Raw genomic sequence first — 19,002 nt, 5'->3', positions numbered from 1 at the left:
TTTAGTTAAATATATTGACTAATGATTGAGAACTTGTACGAAGATTCATCATTTTAGGAAAAATTAACTTTTATTTTATCACTCAAACATAATATTTTAATGTATTATTTATATAGTATTTTATAGTTCTTTCTTATTGAGATAGTGTACACGCGCAAAGCGCGTATCGTAAGACTAGTTGTGACTTAAATTCCTCTGATAGTAACCCATGTATAATTAATAATTGTCAATTTCTTTGATACTTCCAAATTCTCTTTTTTAACTTCAACTTCAAAATCTCCTTCTTTTTTTTGGTTGATGCATGTGTGCTAAATAGTGATTTTGAATCATTTTAGACCTTCAATAAATATGTGTCATGCTATATTGAAAAATAATTCGTTGCACTGTGTAGGAATATTTTTCTGTGGGATAAATCATTCTCTATCAAAAAATTATAAATGAAGAGTAAATTTTGAAAAGAAAAATCTAGATGAAACTAATTAGGAAGTCCAAATAGGAATTAAAAGGGAAAATTTTGAGGAATGTTTGTATTAGCGACATAAATCGCACTCGACATTTCATAATCTCATTCAACAAACGCGAGTAATAAGCCGCAACCAACGACTGCGACTTATAAATGGCTGGCAACTTATCACCTGTATTTTTGAGGGCTTCGTCTTTATCCTTATCTTGTACCCTACAAATGCATTTTGCATATTAACACACCATTGAAACTGATAGAGCCAAAAATGCATGTTTTGCGGGAAAATTCCAAATAGTGTAACTTTTGAACAAACATACGATGGTTAAAGTAGCAACAAGGAAAGGACGTAAACCTAAAATGATGTCCAAAAGCATAATTATTCACTGTAGATGTTTGTTTTACCAACCAAAGAAAAAGTAGATTTTGAATCTAATCAACAAACTATCAGTTTTCCAAATTATTTCTAAACTTTGTTTAATAGCATTCAGGTTTGTGCAGCTTAACGTAACATCACCATTCAAGGAAATAAATACCAACTAGTTTGATTTTTAAAAAATACAGCTAGCGGGTATATACTACACTTCCCTAAATATAAGACCATAAGATAGAAAAAACTAAGGAACACCTTCAGAAGTTTAACTGGTTTGATGCCACGAAAAGGTAAACTTTTAAAACGATAATAGATACAAAATTATGTCACAAGTGAACTAATAAGAAAGGAGAGAAATGAAATTATGTCAGGCATCGACCAGCTTGAGGGATGCTCGAGAAGCTATAAGCATTATTGAATACATTCATGGTCACATTGATTGATATATGTTACAAAATTACAACTTAATTTTGCAATTCAGATTACAACATAAACTAAGCATCTACAATTAAAACGGATGGAAGTGAATCCCCAACCCCCACCCTCACCCTCTGCCTTCCTCTCCCCGCCGAGCCTTCTCCGCGATCTTCTATATCTAAATAAATAATCCCTTTCATTGGAAGAAGTGAATCTGCACAAGAAGCTTGTTTCAGCTCGTACTCATCAAACAAATGAAGAAACTATCTATCCACTGGTTATTTTGCTTATTGTCACTTGGAGATGGCTTCTTCCATATGAGCTATTCAACTAGGACAAGCGCATGATTCAGCGACATAAGAATAGTACAGTCTGCCTCTTCCTATACCTTTACCTGCAAAAGCGAACGACATTGATAAAATCCATCAAGGCATTTACCTGCGAGAGAAGATTTCAAAACTGTCGGCTATAGCAACATCAAATAGACACCTGAATATACACAGTGTTTACACTTGAAAAGTATCATTTGGCATCACGATTCCAATTCTCTTCTGTCCCCATCCTCTCCGCAATTTGACATGGCATTTAACCGCTGTTGCAACTGGTAGCAGATGAGAAATCATTGTTAATAAATGAGCAAACACTGAGATACTGTTAATAAACCTCTTCCGTTCGTCCGTCCCTCCCTACTTTCTTTCAATTGTTGTTACTTTAGGCCTAGCTTTTGAACCTGAACTTCATCAAGTAAAAGAGATATCTCCACGCCATTGGTGTTCTTTTAGTTGTTATTATTATTTATGAAAACATTCCCCATAATTGTTTTTTCTCATGTTTGGGAGGAAAAGAAATGTTTTAAGAATTTTGGAGACAACAAGCCCAGTGAAATCCCACAAGTGGGGTCTGGGGAGGGTGAAGTGTACGCAGACCTTACCCCAACCTAATGAAGGTAGAGAGGCTGTTTCCGTAAAACACCCTGTTCAAAAGAAGTGAAGTCATATTTTTGCAACAATCCTTCTTTGGGAAAGGTCAGGAAACTGAAAGAAAATGATAATAAAGAATTGTTTTGCCCTCCTCTTCTCCTTCAACTCACCCAATTGGTACTCGCAACCTTAGAAAGCTGTGCATTTTCTTTTCTCCTTCCCTCTTTTACTTTTTTCTGGTCCTATTGTCCAGAAAGTAGTTAGGTGTATGTATAACCACAATAGACCTCTTGTTATCCATTCCTCCTTTCTTCAATCCAATTAAAATTAGAGAGACCTTTGCATTGAAGAAACTGAGGGTGCACTTACCTGCCAGTATTTTAATTTTTCTGCAGTTAATTCATCTGTCAAATTAATCATCCTGCAAAGTAGAGAGAAGATCAGTTCTTCAATTAAATATTGTACATGGAACTGAGAGAAGCATGACCACAGTTGATTTGTGTGTGCAGCGGGCTAACCTAGCCTGAAGCTCAGATATTTTGACTAGCAATAGCTTCTCCCTCTCAGAAACAGCTGCTTCAACCTGCAAAACAAAACAGTCTTGATCAAAACAAATGGTTACCATGTGATAAAAGACAAAATACGCCAATAACATTTGGGTTGTGTACCAAGTAGTACTGGGGGCATCCCAATGATGCCAGATGCACAAGATGAATACTTTAACAGCGTTAACATTAGAATTCCCATGAAATTATCAGCAGCAACCAATAATATATTTTATTTACTTTCTAGTCTCTATGGAGTAAGGCTAGAGAAAACGAGGCAAAAGATAATAGAAACACCTTGTGATGAGATCATAGATGATAGGACCAAATGGAGTATTGGTTACCGATACGGCAATTAAAGGGGTTAAAAAGAAACAAATATGTTAGATATGTACATAATGTAATCTTGTCCCACATTGGAATAGGAGTAGTATGTCCTTGTATAGTATAGCTATAAATAAGGACCTCTTGTATTGTATTGAACACACAATATCAACATATCATATTTTCTCCCGTGTCTTCTCACATGGTATCAGAGCTATCGTGAGAGATTTATCGCTGTGCATAAATTCCAGCGATTCCGGGAAGTGAAATCAGTCACCGGAACCCTTTTTCCCGGCGATCTTTCAAAGTTGTTGTGTCTGCTTTGTCTCGGTCAATGTTGTGCAAAATCCAACACTACCACAAGAGTAGTCACTGTCCGGCGACCAAACCCCAGTGAAAATCTCCGGCGGTACTGTATCTGTCGGAACAAACTTTTCCGGCGAAGTTCCGACGTCGCGTGGGCCACCTTGCGGCCATTTTTTGGCGACGACTCTTCAGGACAGATTGTTCTCCTTGCAATTCTGAGCCTACACATCCAGATTACACCAAATTCCGACCACTTTTATATTTTTCCAACCTGAACAGTGATTTCAGAAGTGGATTGCCGACCATTTTTTAAAAAAGTTTCTTCAGAACAGTTGGGTCATCTGGTAATTCCGATCCTGCCCCTACTGTTTTTATTTTATTTTATTTATTTATTTTAAACCCCTCCCAAATTAGGAGGATCTATAGTGTTTCCATACTGTTTTTATTTCATTCCGATTACTTTGAATTTTTTTCCGGCTGCTACAGTATTTCTGGCGTGAATAGTGTTTTCCACGCAGAACATTGTTAAGTTTCCGGCGCAGAAACAACGATTTCTTCAGTTTTCCCAAAGGAATTATTAATTTCCACTATTTCAAGTTAACCTTGCTACTATTAATTGTAGCGACATGGGAACCGATACTTCGAATAGTCGGATGGTTTCTTTAGCGGATTATTTTGAGTTTCTTCATTAAAGCAGGTAAGCAGACATCTTCTGAGATAGCTTCCGTTGTTCAAACAGGTAATAGCGTGACTTGTGTCTCTCAATCTTCATCCTCTAAGTCTTGGGTCATTGATTCAGGTGCATCGGATCATATTTTTGGTAACAAATCTCTTTTCACTACTATTTCGTATTCTCAATCTCTTCCAAGAGTCACAATGGCCAATGGGTCTCAAACCATGGCAATTGCAATAGGTCAAGCAAGCCCAATTCCTTCCTTACCTTTAGATTCAGTTCTTTAATGTCCCTAATAGTACTTTTAATCTCATAGTTGTTAGTCGCCTAGCCAAATCACTTAAATGTGCCGTTTTATTTCTTAATGATCATGTTTTTATACAGGAACGCAGTACAGGGAGGATCATTGGTACCGGGCGTGAATCAAATGGACTTTATTACCTTATCCTTGCTAAATCACATGGACTCACATCTTGTCTTCCATCACCAACTTGTCCTGTTACTGATTCATCAGCTTTATTACATAAACGGTTGGGACATCCCAGTTTATCAAAACTTCAGAAAATGGTACCTGGTTTATCTCACTTGTCAGCTCTAGAGTGTGAGTCATGTCAGCTTAGTAAGCATACTCGCTCTCATTTCCCTCGACGTATTGATAATCGAGCAGAGTCACCTTTTACTTTAGTCCATTCAGATGTTTGGGGTCCTAGTCAGGTCAGTTCTACATTAGGATTCCGCTACTTTGTCAGTTTCATTGACAACTATTCTAGGTGCACCTGGATATTTTTGATAAAAAATCGATCTGAGTTGTTTTCAATTTTCCAGACCTTTCACGCTGAAATTCAAAATCAATTTGGGATTTCTATTCGCACATTTCGTAGTGATAATGCCCGAGAGTATTTGTCTTTCCCATTTTAGCAATTTATGAAATCTCATGGGATTATTCATCAAACATCGTGTCCGTACACATCTCAACAAAATGGGGCAGCTGAAAGAAAGAATATTGAAACTGCTCGTACCCTACTCATACAATCCCATGCTCCGTTGCGTTTTTGGGGGGATGCAGTTCTTACATCTTGCTATCTTATTAATCGTATGTCATCTTCAGCTATCCAGAACCAAGTTCCATTCTCTGTCATGTTTCCCCAATTACCTTTGTTCTTTCTTCCACCCCGTGTCTTTGGAAGCACTTGTTTTGTCCATAACCTTACTCCAGGAACAGATAAGTTAGCTCCCCGTGCTCTTAAGTGCGTATTTCTTGGTTTCTTGAGAATGCAAAAGGGGTACCGATGCTATTCTCCTGACCTCCAGCGATATCTTATGTCCGCCGATGTTACCTTTTTTGAAACCCAATCATACTTCACAGGTCTAGGTAATTACTTAGATATTTCTGAGGTACTACCAGTCTTTCTTTTGGAGATTTAGTCACTATCTCCCATCCATCTTCCTCTACATCTCCAGCTCCACCATCTATAGCTCCAGTTCCATCACCTATAGGTCCAGTTCCTCCACATAATCCAGTTCAACCTTTTGCAGCTCCTCCCACTCTTGACTTATCATCGTCGTCCACATCCAACATCAGGCCCAGGTGATTCACGTCCTGCATCAGGTTCTGCACCTACTGCGGACTTGTCTCCTCTTAGTCAACCAATTGGACTCCGCAAAGGTGTACGGTCCACACTTAATCCTAATCCCCACTATGTTGGTCTAAGTTATCATCGTCTGTCATCACCTCATTATGCTTTTATATCTTCTTTGTCCACTGTTTCTATTCCTAAGTCTCCAGGTGAGGCACTATCTCATCCTGGATGGCGACAGGCTATGATTGACGAGATGTCTGCTTTACATGCGAGTAATACTTGGGAGCTTGTTCCTCTTCCTGCAGGTAAGTCTACTGTTGGTTGTCGTTGGGTTTATGCAGTCAAAGTCGGTCCAGATGGCCAGGTTGATCGGCGTAAGGCTCGTCTTGTTGCAAAAGGATATACTCAGATTTTTGGGCTTGATTATAGTGATACTTTCTCTCCCGTGGCTAAAGTAGCATCTGTTCGTCTTTTTTTGTCCATGGATGTTGTACGTCATTGGCCTCTTTATAAGTTAGACATTAAGAATGTTTTTCTCCACGGTGATCTTGACGAGGAAGTTTATATGGAGCAACCACCTGGTTTTGTTGCTAGGGGGAGTTTAGTGGTTGTGTATGCAGATTGCGCATGTCACTATATGGTTTGAAACAGTCCCCTCGAGCCTGGTTTGATAAGTTCAGCACAATTATTCAGGAGTTCGGCATGACTCGATAGTGAGGCTGATCACTCTGTGTTTTATCAGCATTCTGCTCCGAATCTGTGTATTATCTGGTGGTTTATGTTGATGATATTGTTATTACTGGCAACGATCAGGATGGTATTACTAATCTGAAGAAACATCTCTTTGAGCACTTCCAAACTAAGGATTTGGGCAGTCTGAAGTATTTTCTAGGTATTGAGGTTGTTCAGTCTAGCTCAGGTATTGTTATTTCACAGTGGAAGTATGCCTTAGACATTCTTGAGGAGACTGGAATGATGGGTTGCAGACCTATTGACTCTCCTATGGATCCGAATGCTAAGCTTCTGCCTGGACAGGGGGAGCCTTTTAGAGACCCTACGAGATATAGGAGGTTGGTTGGAAAATTGAATTACCTCACAGTGACTAGACCTGACATTTCTTTTCCGGTGAGTGTTGTAAGTCAGTTTATGGATTTTCCCTGTGATAGTCACTGGGATGCAGTTGTTCGTATTCTTCGGTATATAAAGTCAGCTCCAGGCAAAGGATTACTATTCGAAGATCGAGGCCACGAGCAGATTGTTGGGTACACAAATGCTAATTGGGCAAGATCACCTTTTGAAAGACGATCTACATCTGGATATTGTGTTCTAGTAGGAGGTAATTTGGTCTCGTGGAAGAGCAAGAAACAGAATGTAGTTGCTCGATCTAGCGCCGAAGCCGAATATCGGGCCATGGCTATGGCAACGTGTGAGTTAGTTTGGGTCAAGCAGTTGCTCAAGGAGTTAAAGTTCAGAGAAATCAGCAGGATGGAACTAGTGTGTGATAACTAAGCTGCTCTTCATATTGCGTCAAATCCAGTGTTCCATGAGAGGACTAAACACATTGAGATCGACTGTCACTTTGTCAGAGAAAAAATACTTTCAGGAGATATTGTTACAGAGTTTGTAAAGTCGAATGATCAACTAACAGATATTTTCACTAAGTCTCTTACTGGTTCTCATATTAGTTACATGTGTAACAAGCTCGGTACATATGATGTGTATGCACTGGCTTGAGGGGGAGTGTTAGATATGTACATAATGTAGCCTTGTCCCACATTGGAATAGGAGTAGTATGTCCTTGTATAGTATAGCTATAAATAAGGACCTTTTGTATTGTATTGAACACACAATATCAATATATCATATTTTCTCCCGTGCCTTCTTAAAAAAAAACATAAATATATATTTTTTATTAGCCCAGACACACATAACAATTCTAGGTTAATGAAAAACATCTTCTTAAGTAGGACAAGTCAACCATCCAAATAATACATCAGACTGTATACATGTGCGCAGACATACAGTAAAATCTCCTCTTATTAACTCTTTTTTTTCTAAAACAAGATATCCTCGGGAGCTAGTGGGGCGCTGTTCAAAACTCGACGGATAATGGGTCTGTCGCTCAACCCTTCTCCACTTAAATACCAGGCTTCTATTTGCGGCAGGCTTCAAACTGATGTGCGCCTAACCTACACATCATGTGTTGCGCTCTTACCATTAGGTAATCTCCTCTTTATTATCAATACTCAGTTTATTTACTTCTTGTCTATCTCACTTCTAATATAAACAGTTGAATGTACAAAATTCTTTATCCAGAAAATTTCGCCAAGCACATATTCCAATTTCTCAAGAGTTAAGCAATAATAGTTGGTGAACTCCTGAAGTTTGATTTCTGTGTGTAGTTTACTTGAAACAAACTAACAAGAAACATGAAGAAAACCAGATGGCCGAGGCATCCTATTGTCAATCAAGATATGATAAATAGATTATAAATCAAACATTTCAGCATCCTTATGAACCGACTATATAGGTACAGTGTCTCAGATGGAAGAATGATTCAGCACAACGATCATTAAAGAAAGATTTTGAAAGGGAGAAGGTAAGAAACAAATGGGTAACTGAAGCAGAATGGGGACAAAGATTGAGCAAGTTGCAAATGATTTCTCCAAGTCCACTTAGGTTTCAAGGACCTATTGCATGGTAATTGGCAGGAAGCACCGCAGGTACAAGGAAATTCTACCAAACAATTTAGGAGCTTAGTATTATCAGTATGGTGTATATCAAATAAAGGACAGTCTTAAAATAGGAGTAGTTTCATATATTCTACACAATAATTTTCATAGCATGAACACAACCTCATAGGTTTGCTGTCCTGTAAGATGCATTGGAAAAACTTGAAATGCGTACAATACACTTAATGGAGCTCCACATAAACATCTGCAGCTTCTAAATTCTTAAAGCTAACATATATTCAAAGCAAAGACATGTACTTACAGTTCCGTTGTTCTCTGGGCGCTGTACGGGAGGTAACTTTCCATTTTGAGAAGCTGAGATAGAATAAGAAATTTCAATTAAGTAAACCTGAATCCATGTTACTATTGGTATACATGTTTCTTTACATAAGGACACTAGACATTTCTTTCTTGTTTACTTACAATCTCCTGCCTCAGATAGTTGCAAGCTACTCAATAGATTTACAATGAGATCCTGATAACAAAAGCAGTAGAAATAAAAAGTTAGAAGAACCAGAGAAATAGAATTGAATTAGTGACACTTGTCCCCATTTCCTTTCTTGTTTTTGTTTTGTATGGAGGGAGGGGGAGTAATCTTGCATCCCTACCATACACCGATGTCTTACCTGCTGGATTGACGTCTGTTGAAAAAGATTTTGTAGGTGAGGCATGAGAATTGAAGCAGGAACATTATTAAGGCCAAGATCCTTCGGTGGTTGACAGGATGGCTGAAAATTGATCAAAAATATAGTATTATTAGGTCAATTAGTTCTTCGTATTTCACTGCTCTTTTCACTTGGTTAAGACAAAATAGCCCATTAAGGTGGGGCTCAAATGTTGTAACATATTCCATCATTTAACTACAGTAGTAAAGAAAGGGAGAATACACACACCGTCTGTTTAGATTCGACCAGCCATTCTCCAACACTAGCAGACTTCCTAAGTGGCGATCCCTGGGAATCACAGAAATCTTGTGTCAAAGATACTATAAGAATGAACCATTGTGTTCTTTTGAATCAAAAGGCAACACTACACCACTTACTTGGGAAGATCGTCGAGGAACTGTACATAATGGAATATCCTAACATACATATTTAAGTTAGCCAGTAGTCACCTAGAAGAAAGAGCATGTAAAAATATGATTTACCTTTACAAGATCTACATTTTCCGATGTTACAGAAAAACGGCCTTTTATTTGAACCAAGTTCGGCTTTGACTTGTCATCCAAAGAATCTTTGAATCCTGAACAGATAAAAATTATAATTACTGCAAAGCCCTTAGTTAGGATGTCACCTAGATTTTCCCTATAAACCAATAGTCATACACACAATAGCAAAATGAACTTGTCTTGAGAGCATTAATACCCCCAGATGATTTAATTGGAGCTGATAAACTATTTCCTGAAGCTCGGTTAGGAAGCATTAAGGGGCCACTAAAGCTGGGTGCTCTTCGCACTTGATGAGCTTTATCTCCTGGTTGTTGGTTTTCAATTTCAGTTCTGCAAGAGAAACATTAGTTACCTCACTGAAAGTTCCCATTTTGACAGCAATTGTCCAGACAAACGAATAATCTCATACTTCGATGTGCAAATGCTCCAAGAAAGCACAATGAATTACAATGTAGAATGATTTCGGTGTATTTGGATTATTTCATACACCGAAATTAGCCTATATAAAATGTATTCAACTCACTAATTTTAGAGAAAATGCCAGTGAGAATTCCTTCTCTCATGGAAATCTTCTCATTCCAACGAAGTAACAATCTAAGAAAAGAAATCTGGCACCTGCCAGATAGATGGTAGAGAGACCAAGTCTGAGCTTTCGATTCTTACCAATTCCTTTTCACCCCGCAGCTGAATATGGACTGAAGGGAAAGGCTATTTGATTCCTGAATATTAATGAAGCTTCATATTTCAAGTTGTTTTGGTGCAATGTTTTTTTTAATATGGTAAAGTTATTTATTGATATTGTACTAAGATGGTACACAATGATGTTTTGAAGCAACGTTTTTCTTCTGATAAGTTGTCTTGGTGCAATGTAAGATACAGCGGAATAAGAAAGCAATGAGTCGTAGCAAACCTTTCAGAGTTCCGAGCTCTTTCTGATGCCGAGTGACTTAGTACAACACCAGCCATAAGTGGTCCACTCTGACTTTGACGAGCTTTTGGTGTTTGAGTTCTATTCTTGACCGGCAAAGCATCCTTCTCTGAGGTTAGGGGAGGCAACTCTGTTTTTGATGCGTTCTTCTTTAGTCCATTTTTCTCCCAATGATCAGAATCCAGTTGACTACTTTCCAGATCTTTTCCATTCTTGATCTCATATTCAGCTAATGACACTTCACCAACACTTTCTTGCTCACTGGAAAAAATGTATCAACGAAAATTCAATTGAGATTATAATACTCCAAGGCCTACTTTGACCAAAAACAAAATTTTAATTAGTGGCTCACATAATCATAGCCCATGCATTATTATTACCTACGTTATCATATTTTAGTGATGATGACAAAACCATTATTAATATTCTCTCCAGGGGAGATCAGTTTAAAAACATATGCTGATGTTTTTGATCTTCTGATCATAGCCCATGCATAATCATTACCTGCATTACCATATTTTGGTGATGATGACAAACCCTTATTAACATTCTCTCCAGGGGAGAGCAGTTAATTTTCATTACATACGCTGATGTTTTTGTTCCTCCGAAGAAGACAAATTATTACATTGAGAACATCTGGTTGGTACTTGGTTCCACAGGAAAAAATATTCTCTCCAGAAGAGAGGACATCATGGATAAACTAACTTCAAAAACATCAATATGGAATCTCAGAACAAATTTAACAAGAAAAAACACATACATCCTGCACCTCTATTTCTATGACATGCTTAGTTATTTGGGGCATTCCAAAATATTTGACAACATTCAGAAAGATAAATATTTTACAGCATTTATAATACAGATTTGGTTAATTATGCAAATTTTGAACTTTAACATGATGCTTCCTGAATCATGCTAATTTTCAGGCATTACTTTAATATTTTATTACATCAATACAATATGCTTTAAGTTATATTAACAACTTAAACACCCATCCAGAAAATACGGCTATTTAAAATGAGGAGGAGTACAACATTTGGTCTCAAGATGGTTTAACTCGTTCTAACTCCTAAAAGTACCAAGGAATTCAACTCTTTAACACTTCGGAATTCAGAATAAGGAGTCAGATTCCCCCTTGCAAACTAACAGCTACTAATTTGATATCTTTCTACGACAATTTTTTTGTGCCTGGACAAAAAGAGTGACACATATACCTGGCAATCGAATCTTTTCTTGGGATCTGTTTTCCAGCATATGGGGATGCAATAGGTTTTTCCTGCAAATAGAAGAAGAATTCATGTACGGGATGATATGGCTAAAGAAAAAAAAAAGGATAAATATAGATCTAGGCCCATATTAATAGCTTGAAAATAGACTAGAAAGCTATAGCAAAAGACTTCCAAAGACCTTGTAGTTCATATAAGCTTTCATGGCTTCATCTTCTTCCTTAATTTCTTGTATATCGTCATCGTCATGTACCTGCCACAGCGAATGTCAAACCAATTCAAATTTGGGATGGCAAAAATCATGGAGCAGAAGTGAACGAGTATCTTTATCAGACACAAAGAGACCTCTCTCACATACATACCAGTGAAGCTTGAAGCTTCAAATCCTCCAGATCAAAGTTCCAGGCGCTAACTCCCCGTTGGTATTCACTCTGTGAAGAACAAAAAGTTAAAACAGAAGGAAAAAATTTAAAGAAGGCAACTCCTGATTATGTTCACTCTCAGATGCTACAGATAAAGAAAATTGAAAAGAATAAGATTGGCCTACAGGCACAAAGTAGACATGCAAAAGAGAAAAAAGATGAAGGAAAATACTTTACTTGCTTTTATAAAAAAAAAAATAGCCATAGACACAATGCATGCAAGTAGCAACAATTTCAGCTAGGCACGTAAATACATAATTTGAGTACATCATCACCATCCTTTTTGTTTTTTCTTTAGAAACGTGAAGTACATCATCAACATAATATCCCTCTCCAAAGTCCAAAGATCGAAACTGTAGAAGAAGAGAAAGTATAGAATTTTCTAAAAGAATAAAAGAACCAACAGAATGAAGTTGACAGATACAATTAGCCAACTGTATTCTCTAAGCAAGTGTATATTTGTATCTGAGATTTTCTGGAATGCATAAAGTTCAAAGGAGCAAAATGGAGATCCAAAGTTCTGGAATTCATAATTGAGTGGCTGACTAAATTTTCTTATCAAAGATGGAAAACCAATTCTGGACCATATAGATACATCACTCTTTGGACATTTTCGCTCACTGAAGAATAGCATTGTAGCTACTGCAACAAATAAATGCACGAAAATATAGATGGTATAACCATTGCGCACTAATGAACAATGTCATTGACAGGACAATTGCATCAAACCTGTGACAATGCTTCCTGCTCGGAAGAAGGCATTTTCTTCAAAGCTAGCTGTGCAGCATCTTTAAGCTGCAATGATTTCATCAAGCAACATTAAACAATGCTAATAGGAAAAATAATGAACCCTTAGAACAATCCTCTTATGAAATACCTGGAGGGCTTTAACTCGATGCCAAAGTGGTGGCAAGTCAGCAAAAAGTTTCTTTACAGAAAGCTCTGGAGGCTTGGCATTTTTGAAAAAAGAATGCTTCAACAACTTCTCAGCGGTTGGCCTTTTATTTTGATCTTTCACCAAGCACATTGCAACCATTTCCTTGAATGACTGTTACGACAAGTAAAAACTCTTTTTCATTTCCATACATGACCACAAGATAAAGACTGAAGCTCATAGCAAAGCAACATATTCAAATATCTTCAATGTACATATGTAAATGAAACTGGCAATAAGCAATATCAGTACCTTAGAGAATTTTTTGTCTCGGTCATAATCAAGTCCAGGAGGGGCATTCTGTATTGTCATCAGTAGAACCTGTGGCAAGAGAGCAGAGGGTAACTTAAAATAATGCATACTCAAGCACAAAGCTAAAATATTATTGTTGAACCCTCTCGGAAATGAGTATATACCTTCATTGGAGGGTACTTTGAAAATGGTGCATGACCATGAGCCAACTCCAGGGCAGTTATTCCAAGTGACCAAATGTCAGCCCTGTAGAAGGAAGAAAATTAATGTCTCTTGCAACAATTATAATAATATTCCCAGTAACACTGTATAAGTAAACCAACACATCACCCAGACAAGAACAAAATGTAGACAATTCAGAATTCTCATCTTAGGGCCTGTTTGATAACTTTTTTTTCTTCTAAGCACTTAACCTGACCAATTTTAAGTGATAACAATTTAGACTTCTTTATACCATAAACAAAAAATCACTTAAAACTTTAAATGCCACCTAAAATATTTTACGAATTTCAAGTGAAACAAAGTCTAGTTATCACTGAAGTCTGAAAGACCACATATCCAAAAGCAAGTTTCATGAATAAAAATGCTTACATCATTTCTTCAGGCATGATGGATGCTTCATCATTACAACATAAATAAGTCTACATAAACTCTAGCTAGCATTATCTAGTGACAAAATTAATATACTTCCAGTTATAGTTTCAACAAATATTCAAGAGGATATTTGAGATTTGAATTCAGAGAGAGGATTAAAATACATAAACTTAATACCCTTCAGCATGAAAATTTACAACAACAACAACCCAATATAATCGCACAAGTGGGGTCTGGGGAGGGTAGGATGTACGCAGCCTTACCCCTACCCTAGAAGGGCAGAGAGACTATTTCCGATAGACCCTCGGCTAAAGTCAGCATGAAAATTTCAATAACTAAAATCATCCAATGATACAATTTCAGTCAAAATTCAGACTTCAGCTTTGTCAAATAGCTCTCAATCAACCACTAAATGAATATTTACATCATATCATATGAAACCATCAAGACCTTACTCACGATAAAGAAAACTCACTTGAAATCATATCCAGTTCCAGGCTGCAGAACTTCTGGTGCCATCCTACAAAATAAAAGTAGTTGATAGACATGTAAAACACGGAACGATTCCATAGAAACAAATACTGATGAGTGGAAATTGACCAAAAGGATGCTTATATGCTCACCAGCACGGAGTTCCTACAAAGGTATTCCTAGACCGCTGTCTATCACCACTGTCAAACATGCATGCTGAAACACCAAAGTCCCCCAGCTTTACTATCCCATTAGTATCCAGCAAGATATTCCCAGCCTGCAATGAGAAAAAAGTGGTACAGAAACCACAAATATTGCAAATTTGAGGATCCGCGACAAGGGAACATCAGTTTTAACAAACCTTAACATCTCGATGGATGTGCCCATGTCGATGGAGATATTCCAAAGCCTTGAGAGTTTCCTTCAACATAGAACAAATAGCGGATTCTTCGAATCCATCTGGATATGCTATCTTCATGAGATGCAGACAAGAACCCTCGGCCATGAAGGGCATCACCACCCAAAGGTAGCTATCAACAACAAACGAACAGAATGACTTTATTACATTAGGATGGTCTATCAAACTCATCGTTTGAGCTTCCCTGCGAATGTCATCCTGTGAAGAAGTAAATTCTTTCAACTGACTATTGCTAAAATAGCAGCATGATAGATCCAAATAGAAGTGCAATTACAAGAACAGTCTTTATAATGTGACACCTCAACTTGTACCTATAAGAAGCCTTCCTTGAGACTTCTACTCCTCAAAAAGGAACAGAAATCACGTCGAGAGAACTTTTCTCAAAAGACTTACAATCTCTCGAAATGCATGCAACCTTAGCTAAAAACAGAACCTTTAAGCAAAAGATCCAAACAGTGCGATTAAGGTTTAGTTGTTACTGTCACACTTATATTTTTAGTTTGGATAGATTTGTACGAGTGAGAGACTTAGAAAACATCTAGTTTTAGAGAAGGGAGAACCTCTGATTTGTCCTACAAAAGAAATTGTTGAATGGTGGAATAAAATAAGCCTGAATAGAGTAGAACGAATAAAGAGGATTCATATAGTTAATTGATTCCAACTAGTTCCGGGATTTATTGGTTGATATTCGAATATGTTACTCTTTAATTCATAATGCTGTTAATGGAAGAGAATTGGGCCACCTGAAACATATAATGAACCAAATAAGTAAAAACATAGTTTCCCCACTTAAAGAAAATATGAGGTGTTATCCTTCTTTTGGTTTTTTTTTTTGTTGTGTGTGTGTGTGGGGGGGGGGGGGGGGAATACGGAATGATATATTGTGGGCATAACATGAAAAAGAAATTATCTAGCGACATCAGATGCCAACCAGTGACTCCTAGTCAAAAATTTTAATTTAAAATTGGTGGAAGTAGCAATTTGACGGGCTAGTCCTTAACATTCAAATCAGTTGAGTAGTGAATAATGTTTTTTAGCCAAATGAGTTCGTCTTTGTACTGTTCAATCAAAATAAGAGTTTCCTAATTAATTCTCCAATACGGGTTGTTAGCCATGAAAAAGGTGGACACCAATGCCAGGAGGATCCCGTTATAGCGGGCTCGGGAGAAGGCGAGTGTAGTCACCCTTCCCTCCTCAATGGCGAGTGCAGCCAACAACTTCACCAATTTACCAGTAATCCCAAACATGCTCCCACATTCCTACCGAAAATTACAAAAAAGAACAGAAATGTTTAGCCTAACTATTATATTGTTAAATGCTCGTATGAGGCGCGTATAAATTCTAAGACTTAATGGAACAAGAAATAGATAACAAATTGATATATTTTATAAACTTATATTTTTTTTTATAAGTAAAGAAAATTATTAGCAATATGATATGTTTTACTTTCCAAAAAAAAAAATCCTTTTCAAAGCAATATGATATGTTTTTCTTTTTATAAATCTGGTGTTCGGGCAAGCTTGCGCACAATTCGATAATTCCACCGAGTGCTGCTATCTCCAACCAGTATAGGTACAAAGTCTGCCACTGCCATAGAAAGAATCACCTACTGCTCTTTGTCTTTGTTGGGATTGAAGTGTAATCTCCAAAGTGTGCACTTAGTTCATCGACCACTAGGATATGTTAGCAACTTATGGACGAAAATATGTGAGAAACTATGATATGAAATCAGAATTTTAGTACAAAAAGAATATGTCAATACTCTGAATTAGAAACTTGCTTCTAAATCATACATTTACAACTAGATTGAACTTGTTTATATGGCTTTTACTCCGAATATGCTAAGTTATTGTAGTTTCCAATTCTATAGCCCATAAAACTAGTTTTACATTTATTGTAACTTTATCTTGTAATATAATTTTTCTCACCTGGCCTTACTACACTAAAAATCATGCTTTACTTGCGCTTTGCGCGGATAAAGTCGAAACCCCACAAAATACTTGGTACCTTTCTTTGTTTTTCGCCTTTGATAACATTGACCAAATAAATTTTGGTGGGTGAACACACACACACATCAATACAACCCACAACCAGCTAAAATTTAGAACTAAACTGTTGTCCCGAGTATAACAAAGGCATGTACCATCGCTCTCGGTTATTTTTTTTTAAAAAAACAAGGTTATACTCTTTTTTGCAGTGATGTTAGAAGCAACAATTTGAGGTGGTCATGGGGAGGAGTTCCAACTGAAAATGATCGACTACTGAGAAGAGTCAAAATGTACGAAGGGAAAGAACCTATACTTCAAAACACTAGCAATATGCCATAAACAAGAGCAGTCCTTCATGCTATAATCTTGTGAAACTGGAGATGCAGAATGCATGTAGCAGCTTTCCATATGAGCAGGTGTAGGTAGTGCATATGTTATTACCAGGTACTAGTATATAAGTTCAAGAAAACCCTATCTGCCAAAATGAACTAATGTCACAAGTGAAAGAGAAATGCTGGGTGGCACGAAAATTGACCTAGCAGAGAGGGTCATGGTTACTTTCGGGGATACTTCCTCTCAAATATTTTCCTCAGGCTGGTTACAGTAAGGGGACTATTAATCGCTTGTACCAGTTCTGTATTTACCTTATTAAGAAGGAAAAGATATTGAAGAATCAATTCATTTGAGAATAATAATTTCAAAAAGATGAAAATTGTGGTGTTCTAATAGTGAGAAAATAGAACAAGAGCTTTATGAGAGAAATCAGCTAACCAAAAAAGAAAACTTTTTTGAATTTTGATAGCTAGCATCCCTTGATAAAATAGAATTAGCGGAGATAGGGATGATGTGGTATCTTGTTGGGAGCTGGGAATTGATAGTATTTGTCGCACGGATCCCATGGGCTTCTCAGATAAAGGTTGATCGTAGATGATGTAATTCAAATGAACATTTAAGAAGAGAACTGCTGCAAAGTTTCTTTGTCCATTTCATTGTTGATCAATCTATCACTCAATGCAAGTCGCTGTTATTCTTACTACAAGTTAAGTAAAAACAGCTGTCACATTGGAAATAAGCCTAGTTAATTGATTATATTTTGTAATCTGATTACACACAAATAAAATCTCGCTCCATATTTCCGTTAGTGCGTTAGTACTGATTTTGTTTCCAGCATTATAAAATTATTGCAGGGACCAATACACGTATAAAATCAGTAAGTTCGTTAAATCAACATCACTTGGAGCTACCAAATAATGAGTCTTGTTACATTAGCCGTTGACAAATTACAAGGAATACAAACATTTGACCTATTCAAGTCAAAGCAAACAAGGAAATCACAATTGAAGCCTCGTCCGTTCAACTCTATGATCTCCATAGCCAAATTTGCAATTCTAACCACTCAGATATACTAAAAGTGCATCTAATCCGCAAGTCAAATCAAGTCAAAATCAAATTTTCAATCAGTAAAACTCAAAGCAGAAGAAATAGAGTGGGAAAGGAGAACAAACCAGATTGCTATTACAGCGATCGAGATCCAAACACTTGACTGCGATGACTTCATTGAAAGGAAGATAGATCGCTCTATAAACAGTTGCACTAGCTCCGTAACCGACTTCTTCTAGAAGCTTGTAATCGTTTGGATTCGCCGAATAATTTCTCGGACCGCCGCCGGCCATCGCCGCTCCGCCCGAAGAAGCAGAAATCGTTTAAGTGTTAGAAAACTGAATTGTATAAAGTCGCCGATTATGGAAAATGGCCGTTAAAGTTGACGGAGAGAATCGGAGATGTATTGGCAGTTGAATGTAGCAGCTTACAGAAGAGCTATTCTATGACAAAATTCCGAATTATTTTTTAGGCTATTATCGGTATTTTCAGATTTTGAGTTTGTTTTACTATTTTGTTTTTCGAATAATATATTTTTTGTCCCTTTTTTTTTCCCTCTAAATTCTAGGCGATAATTTACCGGACGTGCCTGTTGACTACCATGAGAAATGAGATAGAAAAAAGAGAGAAATATATGAAAGGAAGGAGGTGACTGGATATGGGTAATTCGGGTATGGGTCCGGATCAAAAGTTGGGTGGTGTAGAGACGCTGACGTGGAGACCTGCATCTCTTTGATGACACGTGGATCCTTGCCACGTGCTATGATTAGTGCTAGTGCAGGTTAATCAGTAATTTTTGGCATTCAACGGGTTTTAGTGAAATGATAAGCCAAAAGATTAGGGGAGAAATTAAAAAATAGCCAGATTTACAAGTGGTCATTGAAAAATAGT

The 19,002-nt window shown here is 37.2% G+C and overlaps 1 protein-coding gene across 2 annotated transcripts; it reads right to left on the bottom strand.

Moving 5' to 3' along the window:
- Nucleotides 1–1,171: 1,171 nt before the first annotated feature.
- On the bottom strand, nucleotides 1,172–18,765 carry LOC107784852 (uncharacterized). Of its 2 annotated transcripts, XM_075225545.1 has the most exons (23): nucleotides 18,237–18,765; nucleotides 14,687–14,941; nucleotides 14,478–14,602; nucleotides 14,330–14,374; nucleotides 13,425–13,506; nucleotides 13,261–13,329; nucleotides 12,952–13,122; nucleotides 12,804–12,869; nucleotides 12,015–12,083; nucleotides 11,834–11,905; nucleotides 11,641–11,702; nucleotides 10,409–10,687; nucleotides 9,695–9,828; nucleotides 9,478–9,572; nucleotides 9,373–9,411; nucleotides 9,224–9,283; nucleotides 8,957–9,058; nucleotides 8,754–8,805; nucleotides 8,593–8,645; nucleotides 2,689–2,753; nucleotides 2,540–2,591; nucleotides 1,740–1,851; nucleotides 1,172–1,644 (listed from the first exon to the last, which is right to left on the bottom strand). In XM_075225545.1, the coding sequence occupies exons 1-22, from the start codon at nucleotides 18,402–18,404 to the stop codon at nucleotides 1,783–1,785; spliced, it is 2,184 nt and encodes a 727-aa protein (XP_075081646.1). In that variant the 5' UTR covers nucleotides 18,405–18,765; the 3' UTR covers nucleotides 1,172–1,644; nucleotides 1,740–1,782. The 2 variants fall into 2 exon arrangements, with proteins under 2 accessions (XP_075081646.1, XP_075081676.1); XM_075225575.1 differs by lacking the exon at nucleotides 9,373–9,411.
- Nucleotides 18,766–19,002: the final 237 nt, after the last annotated feature.

This window comes from Nicotiana tabacum, chromosome 1, assembly GCF_000715075.1.
Source record: "Nicotiana tabacum cultivar K326 chromosome 1, ASM71507v2, whole genome shotgun sequence".
NCBI classification, from domain to species: Eukaryota; Viridiplantae; Streptophyta; class Magnoliopsida; order Solanales; family Solanaceae; genus Nicotiana; species Nicotiana tabacum.
This window is presented reverse-complemented; position numbering and strand designations above follow the sequence as displayed.